Source organism: Panthera onca, chromosome A2 (genome assembly GCF_046562875.1).
Source record: "Panthera onca isolate mPanOnc1 chromosome A2, mPanOnc1 haplotype 2, whole genome shotgun sequence".
NCBI classification, from domain to species: Eukaryota; Metazoa; Chordata; class Mammalia; order Carnivora; family Felidae; genus Panthera; species Panthera onca.
The window spans coordinates 4,299,510-4,319,314 of record NC_138340.1 but is presented as its reverse complement, the minus strand read 5'-3'; the positions used below and the strand labels follow the sequence as shown (position 1 = coordinate 4,319,314).

The window sequence follows — 19,805 nt, the reverse complement described above, 5'->3', positions numbered from 1 at the left end:
TTTGTCTTCCTACAACCAGGGCAAAACGGAACAAGTCTTGAGGTTCCCAATTCTGGAGTGGGACGAAGGATAAGAAAGAAAAAGCTTTAGCCTGGGACGAGAGGTGCTTCGGAAGGAACGGGAATCAGGGCAGGGGGAAAAGGTGGAGCAAAACTCGATCATCTGCCGCCACAAGCGACAGAGATGTCAGATGCTTCAGGGGCCACACATCTGGCCCTAGGAGAGGCAAGAGAGCCAATTGGACCTCACACTTTGGCTGAAGAGGGTATCCCGGGCTCAGATCCAAGCAGGCGTGACCAAGACTGAAGCCAGAAATCCAGATTTTTGTGTAAACATTGCCAAATTTTCAGTAAATTGACTGACTTAAAGTTTTGTTTAAAAACAAAAACAAGGGACACTTGACTGGCTCAGTGGGTAGAGCATGGGCCTCTTGATCTCGGAGTTGGAAGTTCAAGCCCCACAAAGAGATTATTTAAAATCTTTAAGAAATGACAAGAGCAGAACAAAACCAAAAAACTCTCTGGGCTACACATCTGCCTTTGGCCCACGGGCTGCCTGCTTGAAACCTACGACTTTTTAGCAGGTTTTGGTGCTTGGAAAGGATTATGGCTGTGCCACGGGGCCCCCTCTCGGACACAGGTGACCCCTGAGGACACCCACAGCAGTGGAAGTCTGTCTCCGTTGTGGGATCTGTGCTCTAGGGCTCACACGGTGGTCCCAAACACCGCAGGCTGCAGGTGGTTCCTGTCTTCCTCGTCCCCAGTGCTGTTGGCAAGGCCTGGACCGGGCCCACTGGGGGGTGGGTGGCTGGGGTCTCCAGTTGGCAAGGGCCCTAGGCGCTCGGCTTCGGCCAGGGCGGCCAGCAGCCCGGCCACGGGTGGCCGCCAACGGCAGATGTCCTGCAGCAGCTCAGCCCGGGGCTGCAGCTGCCCGATGAGCTCATTCCTCTGGCGCAGGGCGGCCTGCAGGCTGTGGACCGTGGCCTCGGAGGTCAGCAGCTGCTCCTGGAGAGCGGCAATCTCACTGGCAGGAAGGCAAGACAGGGCAGTTGTGGTACCAAGGAGACCAGAGATTCTTCTCCCTGCTCCCGACCTTGGGGGGGGCTCCCCATCACCATCAGGATAAAGGCCCTGCTCCTCGCCACTGCTTCAAGGCCCCCCTTGGCATGGACTGGATGTTTGCGTCCCCTCAAAACTCTTGGGCTGAATCCCTACCCACCCATCCCCAATGTGATGTATTTGGAGATGGAGCCTTTGGGACGTAAGTAAAATAAGATGAGATTGTGAGGGTGGGGCCCTCGTAGAATTAGTGCCCTTGTAAGAAGAGACACCAGAGAGCTTGCTTGCTCTCTGCCGTGTGAGCACAGAGCGAAGACAGCAATCTGCAAGCCAGCAAGACAATCTGTCACCAGGAACTGAACCTATCAGTTGGACTTTCCAGCCCCCAGAACTGAGGGGGGGGGGGGGGGGAAGGAATCAGTTGTTTAAAGCCCCCCAGTCTCTGCTGTTCTGTAATGGCAACCAGAGCAGACTAACACTACCCTCGTTGCTCCCCTGCAGGTCCCTTTTCCCCTACATCTTTTCCTATTTGTTTAGCTTAGATGGCCCCTCCTCCAGGAAGCCTTCCATCTGGGCCCTCTCAGAACCCTATGTGCCCTTCCATCACAACCCCAACCACCCCATTTTGTAACTGCTTAGTATGCTTGAGGGCTATGCTATGTAGGTCTCACTTAGGGGCTCTGGTGCGCCGAACCTACCTGGCACATAGGTGCTCGGTAAAGATGAATGAATGGATCCAACCAGGTCCGAACCCTTTCCCACTTGGGCTCCAGACCTCCCTCCCCCGCTGGGCGCTTGTCTCATCCCTTTCCATCCTCAGTGCCTCTTCAAAACTAGAGGGGGGCTCTTCAGAACTGCTGGTGTGCTCCCATCCTCCTCTGCTCCAAAACCTGTCATGGCTCCCAATACCTAAGGGGAGGTCGGTGATCCCCGGACCCCTGGAAAAGAGCCGATTTTGCCTTGTGGAAAAACGGGCTCTGTTTTAAGTTAGAAATCCACACTTGTGTGACACCCCTCAACTTTGCATGCCGGTGACTAGTTCGAGGTTTTTGGTGTTTGTTTTTTCAATTGCACCGGAAGTCCAGCCTACACGTGAATGTACACGGTTCCCGCGCCTCTCCTCCCTTTCCAGCCTCGGCTCTGCCTCCGCCCACGTCCTTCAAGAAGTCCACCTGGCCGGCCCCGGGCCTCACCAGTCCTTGGCGCGGCCCAGCTCCTCCAGCGCAGCGCGCAGCTGCTGGTCGTGGCGGGCCAGGCGCTCGGCCTGGGCGCTCACTGTGCGCTCCGCCGCGTCCAGCCGCGCCTCCAGCTCCGCCGCGCGCCGGTGCACAGCCGCCAGGTGTGCGTTCGCCTCGCGGATCTGCAGCGGCTGCGGCGCCGACATGGCCCCGGCGCCGTCCGGGACGGCCCGGAACCGGGCCCAGGCCCCGCCCCCAGCCCCAGTGGGCCACGCCCCCAGAGGCTCTCTCCGGACCGAGCGATTGGCCTCGGCCCGATGGGTCGCGCCCTCCTCAAACCCAAACGCCCTCAATGGTTTGGGCACCTCGAAACTCCGCCCCTGAGCCCGGCCTGACTCTAAGATTGGCCAACGTCCTGACAAACCACGCCCCCAGGCGGGCCTGGTTCTCCTGCGGCCCGCCCAGTTCAGGCTTCCGCAACGGGATTGGCCACTCCTTCGAGACAGGCCCCGCCCCACTGAGAAGCCAACACTACGATTGGTCCGGGTCCTGCGGTCCAGAAAGCCTGACCACGCCCCGGGCTGCGAGTCTCTGGGAGCTACCCAAAGGGCCACGGCCACGCCCCTTAGGCAATCGTACAGCTCCGGATTGGCCAAGTGCCCTTCAGGCAGTGTTTTCCCCCCCGGCCACGCCCCCCAAGTCTAGCGCTTACCTCCTCCGGCCCGGGGCTTGGACGAGGCAGCCGCAGGCAGGGCACAGGTGCTGTCCCGCTAAAATCCTAGCCCCGGGATCGGCATCTTCCGCCGCCCGCGAGTCTGGCCACGCCCCCAAACAGTCGCACGCGGTTCGGACTCTGCTTGGAGACCGGCCCAGGGCGTGATCACGCCCCCTTGCGGATTCTGGCGCTGGGAGTGGCCGCATTTCCGCTGTGCCCCGCCCCATAGTTACATCTTGCTCCTATCAAATGGAGTTCCGCCCCGCGCCCAAATACCCGTCACAGTCCCACCCCCAGATTAGGCCCCAACTCCGGGTCAAACCCTTCCTAACCTAGGCCCTTCTGAGTTGGGGCTAGCGAGATCTGCCTTCACTGATTCTGGCTGACTTCAGTTTCTCCCTCCAGAAATCGGCTGGGGGTGCACGCGCGCCTCCTTTACGCCAGTCTCGACTCGGCGCTTGAGCGCCACCCGTGTCTGTGTTCTCGGTGCTCAATAAAGTTGCACGCTTGTTGTCGGCCCCTGCGCCCGAGGGGTTGCGCGCGCCGCCCAGGAAGTCTCGCGAGAACGAACGGCGGCGGCTGCCCTTGGGTGCGGGGAGGCGGTCGGGTGTGCGGTGTGGGGCTAGGGGTGCGCGGTCATGGTGCAGACGCTTCTTCAGCAATACCGGGACATTCCCGATGGCACCGAGTGCCACCGCAAGACCTACGCCAGTACCACACTGAGTGGTGCCGCTGGTGAGCGCCGCCCGGGCCCCGAAGGCAGAGGGTGCAAGGAGGTCATGGAGTCGCTGGCGGCTGTCCGAGGGCGTCTTGGGGGACTGGGGATCTCGCAGGTGGCGCATGGTTGTCACCGGGGTGCCTGCGGTGGCCCTGGGACGCTGGGGAGCTCTTGTATGAGATAGATTTTGTAGGCGTGTCAGACTAATTCAGAGGGCGCAGGAAGTCCTAGGGGGTCTGGAGCTGGGTATCTCACGGGGTGACACGTGGGGGTCGTGGGAATGTCTGGGGAGGCCATGAGGGACTCTTGTGTGAAGGGGGTCCTGCAGGGTTGGAGGGCACTGGGAAGTGGTACCTGTGACAGGCTCTGGGGTCGTCAGAAGCTGTTCCCGGGTGCTCGGATTTAGGGGTTATTGTTGAAGCTGTCACCAGGCTCCGGGGAAGTCGTTGAGTGGGAGAGGGCCGTTATCGGGATCAAAGGAGCTGGGGATTCATGAGACTTAACAGGGTTAAGTTGAGGTTATTTGGGGGCGGGGGGGGGGGGATCGTGGGTCATTATCCTGGAGGGGGATGAGGTTTTCTTAGGGTCCAGGAGAGTGGGATGTTTAGGGATATCTGAAGCTTTAATTGGGACCACCAGAGGGGTCGTAGGGGTGCCGAGATCATAGATGCGCCGGGTCAGGGGTACTATAAGGGTAGCCTTGGGAGGGCATAAGGGGATTCACAGCCCTAGCACTCCCTTGCAGGGGAGACCCCAGCGACTCGCCCCTTCCAGTGTCCCTTTTGATGCTCAGTCTCTCTGAGAAGTAGTAGATAGGAGGTTTGGGCCACCTCCATGTCTCCAGCTCCTGAAACGAGGCCTGGCAGAAGTTGAGTCTCCCCCAAGCTACGATTTTCTGCGTGTTTAGTGAGATCAGCGGTTATCGTGCCCATTTCTCAGAGATGGACACTGAAGGTCGGAGAGGTGTATTAGCTTCCCTTTGGTCTTTTGGAGCCGGTGTGCAAATCCAGGTCTGCTGATCTGGTCCTGAGGGTGGCTGAGGCAAGGACTGTGCATGCAGGGTGCTTGTGGAGGGGTCTGAAGAGAGAGGGTCGAGGGGGAGTCCCTGCGGATGGGTTATGTGGAGTCTGTTCGAGTGGTGAGTCGTTGGGACGGTGGAGGTGCATGGCGGGATCTCTGGGGGGCCTTGAGAGAGGGGTGGGCAGTGTGGGGTTGGATCACTGTAGGGGGAAGTTGTTGGGGCACATTCTTTTTTTTTTTTTTATTTGGGCACATTCTTAAGGGGCGATGCTGACATTGTGGGAGGCCTGGCCGAACTTGCTGGAGGCTCATGGTTGTGTCTAAAGGAAAGTTAAAGCAGGAGGGGTCGCCTGAGGGGCATGTGGGGCCTTCAGGGCGAAGATTTGGGGGATTTCGAACCTGAGAAAGATACCAACGTTGGTGTTTGTGAATGGGAGTGCATGTGTTTGATCACAAATGTGCGGTCCTTGGGGGTGGACTGGAGTCTCAGGAGGCTTTTGGGGGAGACTGAGCACTTTCCAGGAGTGGGGTGCTGAGTGAGCCAGGAGCCTCTGGGGGAGGGGGGGTGCTGGAGGGTCTTTTAGGGAGGGTGGGTGGAAACCTTTGACAGGGGCGCCAGATCAGGCAGTGTGTGTGTGTGTGTGTGTGTGTGTGTGTGTGTGTGTGTGTTGCTCACTATGCCCGCCCGCGTGTTCGCACTGGCCAACTGCATGCAACATACGGGACTTGGCTTCTGGATCCTTCCTCACCTCACCCTCCCTCATTCCCTGCCTCCCCTCAGCCCTCACTGAGAGAACACTCTTGTGTCCCATCTGGCTTTCCTGAGATGGTGAGCCCCTGGGGAGTGAATGAATAAATGAAGGCACCCAGTAACTCTTCTTTTTTTTTAATGTTTATATTTTTTTTTTTTGAGAGAGCAACACAACATGAGCGGGCGAGGGGCAGAGAGAGAGGAAGACACAGAATCCGAAACAGGCTCCAGGCCCTGAGCTGTCAGCACAGAGCCTGACGCGGGACTCGAACGCACGAACCCTGAGATCATGACCTGAGCCAAAGTCAGATGCTTAACCCACTGAGCCACCCAGACGCCCCTAGGCGCTCAGTAACTCTTTGGGATGGGGGATGGATGGATTAGGGTTCACAGTAACAGTGAATGAATGTATGAGTGAATGAAGGTACAGAGGAACCAAATGAATGAATGAGTGAACGAATGAATGAATGAATGTGGGTGCACAGTGAATGAATGAGTGTGTGCATTGTGTCTGGAGGTCACTGCTGGGTCAGGAAGGGGGCCTTCAATGGGGTGATGGGGGGCCGTGGAAAGGTCTGAGTCATTACAGACCCTCATGTGCTGGGGATCACAGGACCTGGGGAGGGGGGGCTGTGGCAGGTCACCCGCCATGTTGGATGGTTGCTAGCAGAGAGTTGGGGCGGGGCAGTCTTTGACCCTGGGATAATCGGGGACAACTGGGTCACGCACTCCCAGTTCTAGGACTTCTGAGGGCTCCGGGGTGACGGGGGCACTGTCTGTGTGCGGCCTGGAACGTGAGCTGGCAAACAACAGTTCAGTTTTGCTGGGATGGGATAGGCTGGGCTGGCCCTGGAGGTCCCTATGGCAACTAGGCCAGGCTGGGGGTCTATAGGGAGAGGAGGGGTGTGTTGTCTGCCCTGAGCAGGGTCAGCTGGAAGTCGGGGAGCCCCGCGTTGGGCTGTTTCTGGTGACTCAGAGCCAGCCAGGTGGGCTTGGTCTGCCTCCCACCGAGGAGGATCTGGTGAGGGCAGCTGCCCAAGGGCTTGCCTTGGCCTCGCCCCAGACCCGCACACCAGCCCAGGCCAGTGTTTGCTCAGGATGCCCACGGACGGGGCCTCTGTCCTCACCACCCACCCACCGCTCAGCTCCAGGCCCGGCCCCCGGCGGGCCCCTCATGCGTAAAAGCCAGTGTCGGGCAGGGAGGCCGGGGCGACAGCAGAGATGGAAAAGCTGACCGGGTGGTGAGGCCGGGTGGGCGTGAGCGGCTGCCGAGCCAGCCAGGTGTGAGGGATGGCCCTAAGCCCAAGCCGCTAGCAGGGAGGGGGCCCCAGGGTGATGAGGGACAGGCCCAGGAGCCAGGTCTCTGCCAAGGAGGATTAGGCTGAGGAGCCCAGGGCCCCACGGGAGAGTGCAGCCTTGGACGGGAGTGGGGAGCAGGGCCTGTGGGGTGCAGCTGTGGTGTCTGTGCTGACCCGGGAGGCCAGGGAGCGGCCCAGCCCACTTAGGCCCCAGGCCTGTGCTCCTGTCCATTGCACGCTGGGCCGGTGCGCCATGGAGGGTGAGGGGTCAGGCCTTGCGGAGGGGGGCCTGGGGTGCAGAGGTGGGGCTGAGAGCCCAGGTTCTGGAACAGCAGACAGGGCTGGAATCCCACCTTGGCTGCTCAGCAGCTGTGGGGCCCCGGGTGAGCCCCAGAACAGTCCCTTCCTGGGCAGGGGGGTTGGTTTGGGGGTTGCTAGGAGCCTCCTTGAGGGTGCTGTGGGGACAGAGGGTTTCTCTGATAGCAGGGGGGACTGCCCCAGCCAGGGCCGTGCCTCGCCTCGCCTCGGTGCCCAGGCCCCGGTGCCACACACCTCACCCGCTCTGGTCCCGCAGGCCTGATCTTCTCCGCCTACAGTGTCACGCTACAGCCGCCAGATTCCTTCCTGGAGGGAGTGGCGAGGACAGGGCGATACACATTTACTGCAGGTAAGCGAGCCTTGGCTTCTCCTTGGGGGCCCTCCTGGCACTGGCCCCTGGGCCCTGACTCGGCGCCCGCCCCCCCCGCTGCCACCCCGACAGCCGCCATCGGAGCCATATTTGGCCTCACCTCCTGCATCAGTGCCCAGGTCCGAGAGAAGCCCGACGACCCCCTCAACTACTTCATCGGAGGCTGTGCCGGAGGCCTGACCCTGGGAGCGCGCAGTGAGTGAGCCCCCCGCCCCTGACCTCCGCTGACCACCACCCCCCGTTCTGTCCTGGACCAGGGGCCAGCTGTGTGGAGTGCTCGCCCCAGCAGAGGAGAGGGGCTGCCCCAGGAAACCTTCCAGGGCTTTTGACCCTCCGCCACCGGCCAGTTCAGCAATAGTAAGGGCAGCTGCTTCAGCACCTACCGCATGTGTACCTGACCGAGCCCTTACACCCTCCTGTGGCTCGCTGCGACATTCAGCGTGGCCCATAAAGCCCTGCACAATCCGCCCCGTCCCCTCCCTGCCCCCGCCTCCTCCCTCTTTCCCCTTTGCTCGCTCTCTACGAGCCACGTGAGCCTCCTTGCTGGTCCACCAAGCCAGGCCGGGTCCTGCCCCAGGGCCTTTGCATGTGCTCTGCCCCCTTCCTGGAGTGCTGTTCGCCCAGGTGTCAGCACAGCCCCCTCTGTGTATGATCTGGAATCCCCACTGCCCTCATTTCCATATCCCCTTCCTCTGCTGCAGCTTGTCAGAGAACACGAGGTCACTGCCTGTCTCTGCCACCACCCCACAAGCATAGAGGGGGTGCATGGTCCTTGTGTTGCTGTCCCTCTCCCAGCACCCAGAGCCCTGACTGACCAGACACCCAGCCCTCCAGGGGACTTCCATTCACCATCCCTTCTAGAGATGCAGGAAGGGAGGCTCAGAGAGGGGGCTTGGGTGGCCCGAGGTCACCTGGGAACCAGCAGAGGTGCCTCCCTAGTGGGAAGGCAGGCCGGGGCCCCACGCCAGCCTGGCACAGTGGAGCTGCCCAGGCCGGGAAGCAGACAGTGCTCTCTCCACCTCCCGTAGCCCTGGCCCACCAGCCTGCCACTGCTTGGTGGAACGTTCCAGCCAGGCAGAGGGCAGGCACGGTGGAGGAAGTCCCATGCATCCTAGCCTTTGCTTTAAGACCTTGGGTAAGGTCGGGTTTGACGTGCACCCCCAGCCTGCCGTAGGGGTGACCCCTGCATACAGCAAGCAGACCTCCCTCCCCAGCGACGGCTCTCGGGCAAGCAGGGGCATTCTGTCCCCTTCCGTTCCCAGTCCGCAGAGCAGGTACAGGGCCCGGGCCCTGTGGCTGGGCACAGGCTGAGACTCGACAAAGCGCCGTCCCCTCCACAGTCGGGTGCCCCACCCCCGGACCCGACAGCCTAGATCCCTTCTTGCCTCCGTTTCCGGGTTTCCGCGCACGTCTTCAAAGTCAAGGGGTCACGCGACTTAATCCTCAAGGAGCCCTCAGCCTCAAGGGAAGGACATGCTCTTGGGCCCCCTGGGTGGCTGCAGGTGAGCCCCACGCGCGACTGACACCACCCTCCCAACTCTGGCAGCTCACAGCTATGGGATCGGAGCCGCCGCGTGCGCGTACATGGGCACGATCGCCGCGCTGGTCAAGATGGGCCAGCTGGAGGGCTGGAAGGTGTTTGCAGCACCCAAGGTGTGAGCCCCACCGCCTCCCGGGTCCCCGGCCAGGTTGAAATGCGACGAGAAATAAATTCTGTGCATCCTTGTGTGTGTGAGTCTCCCGCCCCCCCTCCCCTGGCGTCTGCGATGTAGCCCCGTCTCGGGAGGGCAGGGCGGCAGTGACACCCCAGCAGCAGCCCAGCAAGGGAGCAGGAGACACGGCATCTGGGTTTGTTCTGACAGGGCCCACGGCGCCAGCTGGGCCCTAAACACAGGGCATCTGGGGGTGGGAGCTGGGCACCACCCCCCACGGCCCCCCTGTGTCCCCCCACACAGGTCACGGGCCATCTGCTCTCTGGGCACCGTGGGGGGGACACACCCAGGGCCCACGCACAGCCTGACTCCAAATTCCTTGGCATTGGAGCGGAGCACCCCAGACGGGCTGACCCAAGAGCTTTGTCTCCATGTGACAGGTGGGTGACAGGCCACCAGGAGCCTGCAAAGCAGGGACGCATGGCAGGAACGAGAGAAAAGAATCCTGATCCTCGCCCGCCGCCGCCTGTCAGGCCCAGTGATGTAGGCAGCTGCAGAATGCTGGCACGGCCCTGGCCCCCCGCTCTCCGCAGGCCTGGGTCTGGCTCTGCTTCCTGGCAGCCGGAAAGGGAGGCTTGCTCCAACATGTCAAGGTGGACCATAAATTAGGGCTCTCGGGGCCCTACCCCGGGGAGCAGGGGTATGCACGGGCAGCGATTGGGTCCTGGCGGGGTCTGGGCCCTGAGTCCCCCTCCTCGCCCATATCTGGCCCCATCCCTCCCGCTTTCTTTCCAGCCCACCCTGGTGCCAACATGGTTGGAAGCCAGACTTGGACCCTTGCTTTCCTCTGTCCGCCCCCGGGGTAGTCACTCAGCCAGGTGTCGGGCAGCTAAAATTCGTGTGCAGAGCCCAGGCCCTGCTGGCATTGCCACCGCTGTTCTGTCATTACCCCGCAGCCACCCTGGGTCTCCTGCCAGAGTGGGCACAGGCACCAGCCCAGGGGTGCGTCCGGGCCTGAGAAAGGCTGGCTCCCCCCACCCGTGGGCCGGGAGAAGGGGGGCCTGCCGAGCCCCGAGAGCACTCTGGGGTCCCAGACCCGTGTCAGAGTCCCAGTTCGCAGTTCTTTACTGGGTCTGTCCTCCGTGGCAAGCGGGGACGACAGGGTCCCTCCCTCAGCAGTGTTCAGGGACAACGGAGTAACTTAGTTTCCAAGGACCTGGTGCTGCTGGTGGGGCCTGTGGTCACTGAGGGCTGGACCAGGGGGACCTGGTCAGGGCCGTGCCTTTGGTGACGTCTCAGCCGCCCAGGCCTCCCCTCCCTGTACATCCTTCCTCAGTCCCCTGGCTCTTTGCGAAGCCCAAGCCCCAGAGGGAAAGGGAAGACTCCTGGCCAGCCAGTCCCTTCCTACCTCCCAGCCTCGGTTTCCCCTTTAGTCAGCTCAGACCAGGGCTGTGCTCGGCACCTACTCAGCCCTCTCTGGGCTGGCTGGCTGGCTGCCAGTGTTGGAGGGGGCCTCTGCCAGGGCCCCCAGAATGGAGCAGGAGAGAGCAGCTGCCTGCGGGGCTCCAGGGAGCCCCCAAACCCAGACCCCCTTGCCCATAAACATTTATGAGGCTGTGAGGGACTGACATCATCCTGCCCCCCACACAGACCCCATGGGGATGGCCCTTGTTTATAGCATCCAGCCCCCCGCCCCCTCCCCAACACACACCTTTGCCTGGGACACCACCTCCAGCCCCAGCAGCCCCTGCTCGGGGCAGTGAAGGACCTTTCCAGAGAAGAGCGGTCCCCTGCCCCCATCCCGAGCTTGATGAAGCCATTTCCAGCCCCAAGAAGTCTGGTCTGGAACCGAGAAGAACTCAGAAAGGGCCTGGGGACGAGGGGGGTGGAGGGAGAGTCTGAAGATCCAAGGCTGCAGAGGTCCTGTGAGATGTGCGCGAGAGGGACAGGCGTTCTGCGCAGATGGCAGCCTGATCCGCAGGCGGCACGGCCAGTGCATGATCGAGGAGGGGGTCGTGTTCCCACCAGGGGAGACCTCTGGGGCAGTGGGACACACTCTCCCCAAAGACCCCCTCCCTGGAGGCACACCGCCCAGTGGGAGCAAGTCTGCAAGGGCTGCCTCAGCCCTGCAGTCTCAGCCGGGGGTCTCGGCCAAGAAACCGGGAGTGGCTTAAATGAGACAAAGGAGCCTGCAAGAGCCTCTCCCAGGCTCCAGTTGGTACTCTTAGCCCATCTAATCCTTGCAGCAGCCCTCAGAGGGAGCTCTCACTGGTCCTGTTTTACAGATGAGGAAACCGAGGCCCAGAGAGCAGGCCCAGCTCACGGCAGGCACGTGGCGTTAGTTCTGTGGTTATTACTAGCCGTTGTTGGGCAACATGTCTCTGAAACACTTCCCAAGCGGTCGTGATTGGGGTACAAGCAATCCAGTGGGACAAGGCCAAGTGATCTCAAAAGCAACACTCCCCACCGATTCCTTTAAAAAGCTATGTTGGTGGGGCGCCTGGGTGGCTCAGTCGGTTGAGCGTCCGACTTGGGCTCAGGTCATGCTCTCGCAGTCTGTGGGTTCGAGCCCCGCGTCAGGCTCTGTGCTGACAGCTCGGAGCCTGGACCCGGCTTCGGATTCTGTGTCTCCTTCTCTCTCTGCCCCTCCCCTGCTTATGCTCTGTCTGTGAAAAATAAAACAAAAAAAATGATAATTTAAAAAGCTATGTTGGATGTGGGCTGGGGGTGCCTTTTGGTCCAGGGTGGGACATACCAGTCTATCTTTTGAGAGGGGCCCATAGGGCCTGAGGGGCTAATTCTTTCTCCCTCTCACCCCTTTGTGAGCCCACCGTCTTTTTTGTTTGTTTGTTTTTAATAATTTATCAGCGGGGAGAGCGCAGGCAGGCCAACAGCAGTGAGCCTGATGCAGGGCTTGAACTCACGAACTGAGAGATCATGACCCGGGCTGAAGTCTGACGCTCAACCGACTGAGCCCCCCAGGTGCCAGAGTCTGGAGTCTCGAGATCCACTCTGGATCTCCAGGACCCCAAGCAGGGGCCAGCCCCCATCATCACCCTCCTGCAACAGCACACTGTCCTCCCCCGACAACGTCTTCTCCGAAGCAGCCACCAGAGGGTGGCCATGAGCATCCCAGTCCTACCCTCTGCCCACAGTCCTCCAGGGCTCCCACCTCCCTCAGAGTCAAAGTCTGAGGCCCACAAGGCCCTGCGTGACCTGCCTGTCCCCTCCCTACCTTCCCCTCCTCCCTCTCCTTGCCCGCTCTGCTGGCTGTTCCTGCAACACGCCAGGCCCAGGGCTGCCCCAGGACCATTGCTCTGCTGTGCCGTCTGCCTGGAACCCTCTTCCCCCACGTGTCCCCACAGCTGCCCCCTCACTTCCTTCGGTTCTCAGCCCAAATGTTACCTCCTCACTGAGGCCTCCCCGAATCCCCACACACACTTTACCCTCTTCTTGTCTTGGCCCATAGAACCTCGAAGCTTCTGGATCCACATCATCATCATCATCATCATCATCATCATCATCACGTGTATTGTTTAATGGGCTGTGTATCTCCTTGAGGGACTTATCCTGGCTGTCACACCCTTGGGTCAACAACCAGCCTAGGAACACAGCAGGACTCCATAAGTATGTGGCCCAGCCCTGCTTCCTGAGTGCCGGCCCTGGTCAGGGTCCCGTTCACTACACCCCCGTTCGATGACAGCTGTGGGGGGCGGGGCAGGAGAAACCATCCATACCCAAATCTCAAGTCAAGACTCGAAATTCACTTAAACGTATTGACTGAGAACCTACGTGTGCCATGCACGGTCTGGGGCCTGGGTGGGGGTCACATCAACCAACAGCACCAATGACCTCGCTCCTTGCCGGGGGGGCCCAAAGCCTGGTCTTGAAGGGAAAAAGGAAAAGAGCAGTTTTTTAAAATGAGCAAACAGGGGACGCCTGGGTGGCTCAGTCGGCTAAGCGTCCGACTTCAGCTCAGGTCACGATCTCGCAGTTCGTGGGTTCAAGCCCCGCGTCGGGCTCTGTGCTGACAGCTCAGAGCCTGGAGCCTGTTTCAGATTCTGTGTCTCCCTCTCTCTGACCCTCCCCTGTTCATGCTCTGTCTCTCTCTGTCTCAAAAATAAAAAAATAAAAATGTTAAAAAAAATTTTTTTTAAATAAATAAAATGAGCAAACAGGCAAGCATGTTTTACACAGAACTGTGCTCGAGAGAGAGAGAGATCATGCTGACACAAAAGGCACGAAGGTGGAGGGAGGTCTCTTTAGCTAAGGGTGCTCAGGGAGCTCCCAGAAGAAAGCAGCCTTGGGGTGCTGTGGAGGAAGGGTGTTCCAGGCAGAGGGAACAGAGAGGGTGGAGGTCCTGAGGCTGGGTTGAGCCCGGTGCACTGCCCCAGTAACAGCTAGGAGGCCATGCGACAGGGGGCGACGCACCATGGGATCCTCGTGAAGGGAGGAGAGGGGCCAAAGTCAGGTCATGTTTCCCAGGTGGGACACAGCAAGTCAAGGCAGAGATTGCCGTCCAGGGGGTCCTGCCTCCTAGGATACCAGGAAATCCGTCCTGCCATTTCTCTTGTCCTGGCAAAGACCCCACCCAGAGCCGCACCTGCCCATGTGAACACACCCAAAAGGGCTGCCCTGGGAGGGGGGGCCTGAGCCCTGAATGCCTTGGGGCATCAGACAGCTGTGCCCACAGGTCCTCATCATGGAGGGGTGGGTGGGGATCTTCCGACTGGGTTCTGGTGGGGAGCCTCAGCCAATGTCACCACCTCAAAGCCTAAAGCCAGGCTGGTCCCCTCACTTCGGGGGTTTCGAAGTCAGGGGCAGAACTTGCCCCCCTAAAACCCCTGTCTGGCTTGACATCTAGGGCTCAGAACACAGCAGAGCCCCCCCCCCCAGTTCTGTGGATACAAGGCAGCCACAGCCAGAGGGTGGCTTTGCTGGTGGGGAAACTGAGGCACAGAACAGTCACCACCCCCCGAGACGTCTCGCAGTTCCCCTGCAGTTATCCCTCACCCTTTACTCTGGTCCTCCTCGGATTGGGCAGCTCCCAGCCCCGTGTGGGGTCCCTCCTCAGAGCCAGCCAAACGGCCTGGGGGCTTCACGGAGGGCTGGGTGGTCGGCCCCAGCTCAGCCCCAGCTCAGCCCCTCTCTCGCACCTCCAGGAGCCCCGCTGGACTCTGAGCATTCCCTGAACCGGGGGAGGAAAGGTGTGAGCCAGGGCAAGGCTCTGGGGGGGACCAGACAGGCGGGCGGGAGGGCTCTCAGCCCAGTTGGAGGGGAGACCCATGGCCCGGCCTAAAGTTCTCCCTCCTTTCTGAGAAACCCATCCAAATGCTTTTATTTTACTATCCCCCCCCCCCCCCACAGCAGCCTTGCTAAAACACAGTCTACAGTTTCTTTTTTTCAATAGGTAAAACCGACAGAGACCACAGAATTTACAATATGCCAAAGGGTGTTCCAAAAAAATACCTCTCTCCCCAGCCACCACCCCCCCCCCGCCGACACACACCCTGCCGCCCTCCCCAGAGGCCGCCAGCCCGGTTTCTGGTTTCTCCTTCCAGCAATGTTCCATGCCGAGGCAAACGTGTCTGTATATTTTCTTTTCCTCCCCCAGCGAGTAGATCGTACCGCCCCTGCTGTTTCGTAGGCCCGAGTCTGGTTTCCTGACGGTAACACATCTTGGATTTCGTCCTGCACAGTAAAGACTCGGGTCTCTTGCTTTTAACGGCTGCATAATATTTCATCCTGTGGCTACATCGTCATCCCCTTCAAAGGACATTCCTCGGTTCCCAGGTTTTTGCTACCGGCCCCAGTGCAGAGTTGAAGGAGCGCCTGTTATACACGGTTTGCATGTTGCTGAATACAGCCGCCCGCTTCCCGAACTTGCTTAAATTAACGAACTTTCTTTTCTAGAGCGGCTTTAAGTTTGCAGAAGAAGCAGTAGAGCCTCTCTGCCAACTCCCCTCCCACAAGCACACACACACACGCACACACAGTGGCCCCTTTTGCAGTCTTGCATTACTGTGATACCTTTGTTACAACTGATGGTCCTGTATTGATACGTTGTTATAAACGAAAGTTCAGAGTGGACACGCGGTTCCCTGGTGGTGATGTGCATTCATTCATTGGGTCTGGCCAAATGGATCATGGCAGGTAGCCACCTTCGCGGGATCACGCAGCGTCGTCTCACTGCCCCCCCCCCGCCCCAGATCGTCCGGGCTCTGTCCCTTCATCCTTTCCCACCCGCCCCCACCGGGGCAGACGCCGATCTCTTCACTGTCTGCACAGCTTTGCTTTTCCAGAATGTCACAGAGTTGGAATCATACAGTGTGTAGCCTTTTCAGGCCGACTGCCTTCTAGGGATAGGCATGTAAGTTTCCTCCGTGTCTTTTTGTGGCTCAATGGCTCGTTTCTTTTTAGCGTTGAATGACATTCCGTTGTCTGGATGTCTCACAGTTTGCCCACTCGCCTACGGAAGGACGTTCCGGGTTGCTTCCAAGTTTTGACAATTACGACTGAGGCTGCCATAAACATCCGTGTGCAGGTTTTTGCGTGGACATAAGCTTTCAACTCCTTCGGGTAAATACCGGGGTGGGGTGTGCAGTTGCTGGATCGGATGATAAGAGCACGTTTAGTTTTCTGAGAAACCTCCACAGATGCCTTCCAAAGCGGCCGGGCCATTTTGCATCCGTACCGGCAGTGAAGAAACGTCGCTCTGCGTCCTTGCCAGCATTTGGGGTTGTCAGAGCTCCAGATCTTGGCCGTCGCAATAGGTGTGTGCAGTGGTATCTTGTCTAAATGTTTAAATAACCATTTGCGGGGGCGCCCGGGTGGCTCAGCGGGTCAAGCGTCCGACTTCGGCTCAGGTCGTGATCTCATGGTTCATGAGTTCGAGCCCCGCGTCGGGCTCTGTGCTGATAGCTCAGAGCCTGGAGCCCGCTCTGGATTCTGTGTCTCCCTTTCTCCCTCGCTCACGCTCTGTCTCTCTCTCTCAAAAACGAATAAACGTTACAAAAAATTTTTTAATAAATAATCATTTGCTGATGCCTCCTTCCGGGAGCCAGGCACGGTCCCGATACCTTTAACATGATTTCGCTGCAATTCAGCCTAGGAAGGATGTGCCGTTACCCTGTTTTACAGATGGAGAGAACAAGGCTCAGAGAGGGATAGCTGCTTGCCCGGGGTCTTACAGCAAATGAGGGTAGGGCCAGGGCCTTGTGGCTGATTCCAGAGCACTTCTGCCTGCAGTGTCCCAGGCCCCGTGCTGGGCACTGGGGACACAGTAGTGACCAAGGTAGATCCCGTCTAGTGGGTCTGGACCCTCCCAAGGCTCACAGTCTAGTGGGGGAGACAGACATGTGACCGGGCAGTTCCAACTCAGGCTGACTAGGACTGTAATGGGGTTGCACAGGCAGAGGACGACCCACAGGAGCCACCTGGCCTGGGTGTGCAGGGAGGCTTCCCGGAGGAGGGGGTGCTGAAGCATGCAGAGGAGCTTCCCAGGAGAAGGGGAAAAGAGTGACGCAGGCAGGAGGAACAGCATGGAGGGTGGCTCAGAAGAAAGAAAGGGCCGTAAGCCAAGAGCACAGGCTCTGGCATGGGAGAGTCCCGGTTTCCTACCCCATGGGTAGCCATTCAGCCCCTTCCCTGGGCCTCGGTCTCTGCTCTTCAGCATGGCTGTGGGGATTCAGTAAACCCCCGTGGGTAGCACACTCGGCTGGGGCTGGTCCGTGGCGAGCCAGAGGGTGGGAGGAAGCCAGGAGAGCCAGAACAGCCCTCACCCCTGGCCCAGGAGGACCCCGCCCGGGGGAGGAGGGGGACAGGTGGAGGGAATAGAGAAAAGCAGCAGACATACAGCCCCGGGTCTCCCGTCTCCACGTAAAAGGAAATGGCAGGGTGTGGGTGGGGGTCTGCTTCCTGCCCCTGAATGCCCCCCCCGCCCCCCCCCTGCCCCCACTCACTCTCTGGCTCCCATTAGTGAGGCCACCTGCTGCGGGGGCCTCGGTCCCAGGCATTCCCCTGCCCACACTCTGCCCCGGTGACCACCATTAAAAATGAATAATGAGCCAGAGCAGGTGGGACCCGGAGGCCGCGGAGTGTGGACAGAGAGCCCCCCCCCCACCTCGGACCCCTCTCCATCCCACTCCCTCCCGCCCTCTTCTCCAGCCCCTGGGAAACTCATCAGAGGTCCCTTTGCTGAGAGGCCATCCGACCACCTTCTGTGGCTTCTATTCAGCCTCCTCATTACCTGCCCGCCCTCCGCCCTCCCCGGACGCCCGTTGCCCCGCCAGCTAAAGTCATCAGACTAAGCAAACAAGAATACAGATGGCCGGTTAAGTTTAAACCTCAGGTAAACAATGAACGACACTTTACTGTATGTTAGCATCCGTCTCATCCAATCTGTGGGACACACTTACACTAAAACATGATCCATTGTTTCTCCGAAGTTCAGATTCAGCTGGATGCCATCTGGCAGCCTTTCCTAATCCCATCTGGATGGATGACGGGCCTCAGTTGTCCTTCCTGCATTATGGGTGAGTACCCATTGACCAGTCAGAGGGACCCTGCCCCCAGGGCATGCGGGGGTGGGGGGGAGGTGGCTCATGTCGGCTGGGTCCTCCGCTTAGATGCTGGCCTTGAGGCTCCAGGGGGGGCCCGGTAGGATGGGAGAGGTTGAGTCCACAGCTACCTGTCAACTGCAACGGATGTGTCGTACTTTGGGTGCTGGAGCTGTCACTCAGGTGAGGTCCCTGGGGGAGAGGAAAGGAGGGGCCGCACGCGGCCTCCCGCAAGTAGCCACGGAGTGAGGTCTGTTATCTCCCCGACCTTCCGCACAGCCCCGATGGTGCGGGCGCAGTCCCCGAATCCCAGCCCCGGCCCTTGCAAGCCCTAGGACTTTGAACCAAGCGTTCTCTCTGCGCCTCAGTCTCCTCGCCTGCCGTATGGGGACACCACCGCTGCTGCCACCCGGACCCAACCATCGGGGCCATTGAGAGGATGAAATGCATTCACATATTCGAGGAGCCTGTCCTGGCACAACGCTGGCCCTCACTTAAGTGATGGCCTGTTCTGGCTTCTCTCCCGGTCCCAGAGGGAGGGGCTGAGCGGGAATCAGAGGCTAATTTTAGCTCTGATGACACCCCCTGGCCGCCTGCCTTGTCCAAACATCCTCAGCCAAGCGTGAGGTTCAGAGCATCCCTCCCCAACCTCTGACATCCAAGGAGCCTGTTTATTCGTTCCTGTTGGCCAAAGCATTCCTTGCCTGCCTGCGCCTGCCGTCCGGGCACCATCCCCACGTCGCCTGCCCTGTGTCACCCAGGGTCAGGGACATCTCACCTGCAGGCTGCCTGGAGACGGCCAGCGGCAGGGCAGTCAGGGTGGGGGGCAAGGAAGAGGGTGGGCGAGGGTCACTCCTGCCCCAAAGTCTGGCGTCCCCCAGAGGCTTCATTTGTCATTTCCCAAGTAAGATCCCCAACTTCTGTCCCTGTCGACTCAGATGCTGTAATTCATCCAGGACCGGCTTCCCGAGTACCTACTGGGGACCCAGAGGCTGTCCCCACAGGGCTCCTGGTCTTGGGCGGGGAGGCAAGGACGAGCCAGGAAACAGGAGAATGCTCTGGCGGTGCTTAGTACTTTCCATTCCTTTGTTCGTTGGTTGGTTCATTCATTCATTCATTCATTCACTCATCCATTCATCCAAGGCATGTTTATTGAGGTCCTCCTGTGTGTCGGCCACCGTTCAAGGTGCTGGGACTCAGCAGGAAGGAAACAAAGCAGGCCAGGATCCCTCCTGGAGCTGACATTCTGGTGGGAGAGAGGCAGGAGCAAATGATATAAATAAGTCAAATGCATGGCCCAGTGAAATGGTGGTAATTGTGGTGGAGGAAAAGAAAGCAGGAGAGGGGTCGGGGAGTGCTGGCGGGGGCAGACGGAAAGACAGCGATTCAAGGGAGCCACATCTGAGGAAGCCATATGGGTATCGGGGAAAGAGTTCCAAGCTGAGGGAATAAATAGCACATGCAAAGGTCCTGGGGTATGACGAGTGAGGAGGCACGTGGGGAGACGCAGCAGGACCTGGGCCAGGCTTTGCCCCCGAGACCGATGACAGCCCCTGGAGGGTCTGGAGCAGAGGCGACGGATGAGATGTCGCCTGAAATTTCACCATCCGGCTCTACCTTTTTTTCGCAGGCCAAGTCCTCGACCCGGCACCCTCCAGCCTGAGGGGAGGGCCGGGGTCGCAGCTGGGCCGGGGAGCCCGAGCGGCTGCAGGTGGAGTCCCACTGTCGATTAGGTCTTCCTGGCCAGGAACATTCGGAGAGCCAGGGTAAGGGGGGAACGGCCGCCCGCCGGAGCAGGCCGGGGGGTTGGGGGGTGGAGGCAGGGCAAATTCTGGGCACATCCTCTGCACGTGGCGTCTCTATCTGCGCCCTGCGGGGCCAGGCCCGGTGCCCGGGTCGCTGGCATTCCTGGCTCAGGTTTCCGCCAGTGGAGGGACAGGTGTCTTAGAATGCTGGCTGGAAGACATCCTCCAAAAACAAACAAAATCTACGCTTTCCTGTCTCCTTGTCCCAACAGATCTCTGAACCATTCTCCGTCTTGCAAAACACCTTCGTTGGCTTTTCTGACTCTAAGGCCGCCACACACGCGCTCCCACAAAACCTTCCCGGAGTGAGAGGGGGACAAAAGGGCCCTTTGTTCCCCAGCCCCCAGTATTCCCTGGAATTTTC

The 19,805-nt window shown here is 59.8% G+C and overlaps 2 protein-coding genes across 3 annotated transcripts; one reads left to right on the top strand and one right to left on the bottom strand.

Annotated features, from left to right (window-relative positions):
- Nucleotides 1-3,204, bottom strand: VMAC (vimentin type intermediate filament associated coiled-coil protein). Of its 2 annotated transcripts, none has more exons than XM_078443522.2 (2): nucleotides 2,949-3,204; nucleotides 1-1,023 (listed from the first exon to the last, which is right to left on the bottom strand). In XM_078443522.2, exons 1-2 carry the CDS (start codon nucleotides 3,176-3,178, stop codon nucleotides 705-707), a joined length of 549 nt encoding a protein of 182 aa, XP_078299648.1. In that variant the 5' UTR covers nucleotides 3,179-3,204; the 3' UTR covers nucleotides 1-704. The 2 variants fall into 2 exon arrangements, with proteins under 2 accessions (XP_078299648.1, XP_060485949.2); XM_060629966.3 differs by lacking the exon at nucleotides 2,949-3,204 and adding an exon at nucleotides 2,252-2,506.
- Nucleotides 3,205-3,503: 299 nt separating this feature from the next.
- Nucleotides 3,504-9,154, top strand: NDUFA11 (NADH:ubiquinone oxidoreductase subunit A11). Its single transcript, XM_060629967.3, has 4 exons — nucleotides 3,504-3,686; nucleotides 7,313-7,405; nucleotides 7,499-7,621; nucleotides 8,973-9,154. Exons 1-4 carry the CDS (start codon nucleotides 3,590-3,592, stop codon nucleotides 9,083-9,085), a joined length of 426 nt encoding a protein of 141 aa, XP_060485950.1. The 5' UTR covers nucleotides 3,504-3,589; the 3' UTR covers nucleotides 9,086-9,154.
- The last annotated feature ends 10,651 nt before the right edge of the window (nucleotides 9,155-19,805 follow it).